The sequence below is a fragment of the Rhagoletis pomonella genome, unplaced genomic scaffold (assembly GCF_013731165.1).
Source record: "Rhagoletis pomonella isolate Grant_MI unplaced genomic scaffold, Rhpom_1.0 Rhpom_scaffold_00834, whole genome shotgun sequence".
Classification (NCBI taxonomy): Eukaryota; Metazoa; Arthropoda; class Insecta; order Diptera; family Tephritidae; genus Rhagoletis; species Rhagoletis pomonella.
In genome coordinates this window covers 52,514-57,862 of record NW_023459388.1, presented here as the reverse complement: position 1 = coordinate 57,862, position 5,349 = coordinate 52,514, and the positions used below count along the sequence as shown (strand labels likewise).

General features: G+C 33.9%; 1 protein-coding gene across 1 annotated transcript; it reads left to right on the top strand.

Moving 5' to 3' along the window:
• The first annotated feature begins 3,765 nt into the window (after window positions 1–3,765).
• Window positions 3,766–4,910, top strand: LOC118751600. Its single transcript, XM_036486418.1, has 3 exons — window positions 3,766–4,080; window positions 4,138–4,297; window positions 4,360–4,910. The coding sequence occupies exons 1-3, from the start codon at window positions 4,030–4,032 to the stop codon at window positions 4,494–4,496; spliced, it is 348 nt and encodes a 115-aa protein (XP_036342311.1). The 5' UTR covers window positions 3,766–4,029; the 3' UTR covers window positions 4,497–4,910.
• Window positions 4,911–5,349: the final 439 nt, after the last annotated feature.

Sequence of the window (5,349 nt, the reverse complement as noted above, 5' to 3'; positions counted from 1 at the left end):
GGAATGAATGCAACATATTTCTTAATACTATGACTTACTGTCTAACCGGCTGAATTAACTGCTGACGCTGCGCTTCCCATAGATTCAATTATGCTAACGTATGTTCGATTATTTTTGCATGAGAGTTCAATTACCCGCACTGGTTATGCGCGTGTTTGGGGAAGTGCGGCGTCAGCACATTCAGACAGGTATGTGTGTTAGCCCCCGTATTAACTTGTATTTTGATCAAACTTGCTTTTTTCTTCTTTTATGATGCCTTTGCGCTCAATTTGGCAATTCTTCCCTTCGCTGTCTACTGATTTGCATTAAAGTTTAATACCTTAAGCGCTTCTGTAATAGTGACTGTATCGCTTTTTGCTGCTAAGTTCACAAGATATCGGGCCGTAATATTTTTTGACAGACTTCCTTTGTCCTTGGGAACACTTTAGGCCAGACTTTTTGCCCGTACGGGCAAGTGAGCCTATTTCGTGGGCCTATTTGAGCCTATTTCGTTCGGTGGCAAACACGAAGGGGGCAACGAGTCTTACTAACCCAGTAACGAAAATGGTCACCGGTGACATCGTCACTAATGAGGATTTAGTGACATCGTCGCGCTTGCTGTGATCCTAAAAGACATATAGCTGACAATGACACTGGTGACAATGTCATGCAGGTGTACTCCTATCAAAGACTTATAAGAGGCAATGTCTTGCAGCGGTCACTTATAAAAAGTCCTTTGCAAGATACTGTCGCTTGGATGTCATTAATCCAACTTATATCTCAATTTGAGGTCAAACAATTTTTCCAAGGTTTGATTTCAAATTGAGTACCATTGAAGGTAAATTTTAAAAATTATTTACCATTTTACATGGCAACGCTATTAATAATTTGAAGAACATTTAGCGGATTTGGCAACGCTGCCAATCATATGTCACAAAAAGTTTAAAACCGCGTATTTTTACGCACGAAGTGAAGAAGTGAACTGCAAAATCTATATTATTTGGGAAAGTATAAACTATTAAAATACTATTAATTTATATATGTAAATACGAAGACTTTTGTGATTGATAAAATTGTGAAATGCATAAAAGCAAAAAATTAAAAGTGAGGTTAGGCAGGTAGTGGATTTGCTGTCTGAACATTGCCAACTGAAACATTGTCAATGGAACCTTCGACATCAACTGCTGCGCCAAACGCTCCTTTGGAAGATTATTTAAGTGAAGAAATTTCATCAGAAACCGATGCAGATGAGGTTTTTGGAGGTTCTTCCGACTTAAATGATGAGCTTGCTGCCTGGGTAGTGGAATTTAATATTACAAACGCAGCTGCCAATCATCTTCTAAAATTTTGAGCAACCACATTGGTGGGCTTCCAAAAGACGTGAGGACTTTAAAATCGACTCCAAAGAACGCGCCAGTAGATAAAATGGGATTAGGGGAATACATACATTACGGACTTAAGGATACATTAACTAATTTTTTTCTAAAAAGTTCTTCATATTCTGGCGAACTCAGCCTGAATATAAATGTTGATGGTCTTCTATGGCAAAAAGTTCGAATTTACAAACTTGGCCCATTTTAATAAATGTTAATGGGACGCCAGACGTAATGGTTGCAAGCGCTTATTGCGGGCAATCTAAGCCTTTGTGTCCAAACACTTATTTAGCGAAGTTCGTAAACGATTTATGCGAATTGATAGATTTATACGATGTTTCCACGGTTCCACGTAGAAAAAGTGCCAACAATTGGGACCAGGCCGGTGAAAACTTCGATATATTTCCGATAAATATTAGAGAAGGCACCGATTCGTTCGTCATTCGCATGGTAATTCGATCTGAATTACCTACAAATGAGGTAATTCGCTCTCAAAATTTTGTATGGCGAATTACGTAATTCGGAAGGTAATTCGCAAGGCGAATGACGAATGGGAGAGCGAACTACGAATAAGAGAGTGAATTAAGAATCGTGGAAATGCCGTATTAGGTTTCAATTTTCAATACAAAATATTTTCTGTAAAATGTCGAGCGTTTATATGCGATGCGCCAGCAAGATCGCACATTATTGGTATAAAAGGATATGAAATGTACCCAAAAAGGGGAATCTGTGAATCACAGAATGATATTTGGACGTGAAGTTCATAATTCCAGAACTGATTCTAACTTTCGATTAAGAATAGATGCCAATCATCATAAACTATTAGAGCCAATAGCCATAGAAAAATTGCCGATAGACATTGTTAAATCATTTCCCTATGATTATATGCATATGGTTTGTCTGGCTGTGATGAAAACATTACTTATAGGTTGGATTAGGCAAAAGAAGGGAATATTTTCATTAAACTCAACCAAAATTTAATTATTAAACGCAAAACTTGTTTTTTTGAGAAACCAAGTGCCCAAAGAATTCGCTAGGCATCCTCGAAGATTATTTAGAAGAGGTCGAAAGATTTAAGGCCACTGAATTCAGAACAATTCTTTTATACACAGGCATTTTCGTACTAGCTGACATTTAAGATTCTGAACGCTATAACCACTTTTTGTTACTAAATTTAGGTATAAGGATTCTACTAAGTACAACGTCGTGTATGGAAAACAACGAATGCGTTAACGTCCTTTTGTCTGAGTTCGTAAAAAATGTAGCTCATCTCTACGATGATACGTTTTTAACCTTCAACTCTCACTGCCTCACGCATTTAGCAAGTGATGGACTTAATTAGAGTTGTTTGGAGTCAATAAGCACTTTCAAGTTTGGTAACTTTTTGTCTAAAATTAAAAGAAATTGCAAAAAGAAAAATCAAATTGCTGTGCAGATTTACAACAGAATGGTACAAGAAAGTATAAGATTATCTAAACCTTCAAACAATAACATAGGTGAAACAGAATTGCATAATGGGAAAATAAAATCAATCAGTACTAAATTTTTTTTCTCTCTATAAAAAGACCTGATAATTTTAACAGTGTTAAAAATAGAATATTTCAAACAATAACTATACATCAAAACGCGGTTTTAGGGAAAGAAGTTTTGAATTTGAAGGATTTCTTCAAAATACCAATCAAGTCATCCAATTTTAATATAAAATGTAGCGACACCTTGCTTCTTTCCAGTTTACAATTAAGACACTTAATAGATGAAATAGAAAATAAAATTGTTATGTTTGAGACCTATGAATCTAATCAATTTTTATTTATCCCTCTCATACATTTGTAGAAGTGCAAATATGGATTTAAATAATACGTTCCTAAGCCAAATAGATGACGAACCAATAACCAGACGTGGTAAGTGTAACTCTGATATAAATTATAATATTATTTTATTAATTTTTTTTTCCTGTTTTAGATTTAGAAGATTTCAAGTCAGATTTAAAGGGGCTTCTAAATAAAGTGACCGACAGTATCCTAAAAGGAAAATAAATCTTCTTTAGAACTTGGGTTTTCAGCTTATTACACTAGGGCTCTTCACACCAATCTCAATGCTTCGTTACTTAAAAGTTTTATGTATATTAAGTTTTTGTTTTCGTTGGATTTACAAAAAAAACATGTATGTACATACGTAAAACTGTCAAAAAATTACCAACTAACGAAACAACGAGATTGGTTTGGAGACCCTTTACTAATTGTTTTCCATATACTACATATGAGGCCATGAAAGCAGAAGTGGTCTAACCCACTTTTTTTTTGTACAAAGGTACAATGTACCTTTAAATTTATTTATTTTATTTTAAGTATCATATTTTAAACTAGTTAAATTAGTTAAGTACAAAAACAAATTTGTATTCGGCCACTTCTGCTCTGACGACTTCATATATTCGACTAAAATCAAAAGTATTATACCCTGGCACAGTGGTGTGTAGAATATAGAAAACATTTTATGTGAAGAAATGCTATGTACTTAAATACATAATCATATCAAACAAGATCTAATTTTCAGAACACAAAACAACACAAAAACTTGTAAAACGGGTGCTAGAGGAGGTGAAAAGTAGTGCACCAAGAAAAAATGCAGCAGCAGAGCCATCCTTTCGAAAGAACCGTACAAGGCAGTTGAGCAGTTCATGGATTTTGAAAAACGCATACAGTCGTCTGAAAACAAGTTTAATGATGTGGTAGGTTCATAAAAATCCTAAAAATTTAAATATGTTACATTAATACTATTTCGTTAGGTTATTAAACTTCAGTCCATGGTTTGCGGAAATCCCATACGTTTCGTTAAAATGGTGTGGCGAAAAGTGATGAGCGATGATGCTGCCAGGCATTTCTGCTGGAAGCGCATATCAAACAAACAAGCTATTACAACCCCCAGTATGACGGGAGCCCTAAAACGTAACTATTCAATACATGTTTATTTTAGTTTTGATTAATAATTTACGTAATTTTTATTTTAGAGGTCTACAATCAAAAATTTGCCAATTCGACAGACTTTGAAAGAACCAATATGTCCTTTTTTCATCAGGCTAACAACCGCTTAGTGAAGAAGAAACAGTATGGAGAAACTAAAGAAAATGTTCCTGATGTTAATTAAAATTGCTAAATTACTTTCAAGTTTACTCAATTTCGGGCTACGCATCCATAATATTAGTATAAACATGTACAACATATCGACGGCTCATATTCAATATCCCTTCTCTGCAGTTTTCACATAAATGAAATTTTCTGATATAAAAATCCACCTAAGACTTAACTCTCATCGATGTTGTTAATGCTGATCTCCTATATCGCTTGTTAGAAGAATTCGCTATTGAATTTCAAAGTTAAAATTAACATCAGTGATGACAGTTAAGTCTCAGATCGGTTCTAACATCAGAAAGTACTTTTTGTAAAAATTGCGGATAGAGGGTATTGAAAAAAAGCCCTATGTACTTTCAGTTAACCGGCCATACAAATGGATAAACTATTTTTTTCCAGTTTCATTTTTTAATTACATAAGTAATTGAGTGATGACATATTGTGTACCTATTCAATTTTGTGAATCGAACTTTCTTATTTTCTGTTTAGTTAATTTTATAAACGGAATTGTTATTTATGTTAATTTTAAAATTAATTGTTAATTGTATGTTGCGTTTGTTTTAAATCAGCTGAAATATAAGAATGTTTGTGTATTATATATACATATCAGCTGTTATTTTTATTTAATTAAAATAGGAATTTAACTCTAACAAGAAAAGTAAGTTTCCCTTTGAGTCTAGTTGGAGATTCATGTTTGAATTCAAATTGACATCCAAGCTTTTCTCAAGTGGAGAACCAAGATTATTTACGAAAAAAAGTGCCCTTTTGTTGGAGAATAGGTTGGTACTCCAATTGAGGTACAGTTGAAAATTAACATTGGAAATTGGAAAACGAGTTGGATCTCCATTTGATATCAAATCAATTTCAAA

What these genes read in the sequence shown, in the direction of transcription:
- LOC118751600 (XM_036486418.1), top strand. Translation starts at nt 4,030, where the DNA reads ATGGATTTTGAAAAACGCATACAGTCGTCTGAAAACAAGTTTAATGAT. An exon ending in AAAACAAGTTTAATGATGTG is followed by an intron (nt 4,081 to 4,137) that starts GTAGGTTCATAA and finishes CTATTTCGTTAG; the next exon opens with GTTATTAAACTTCAGTCCAT. An exon ending in TATGACGGGAGCCCTAAAAC is followed by an intron (nt 4,298 to 4,359) that starts GTAACTATTCAA and finishes TTTTTATTTTAG; the next exon opens with AGGTCTACAATCAAAAATTT.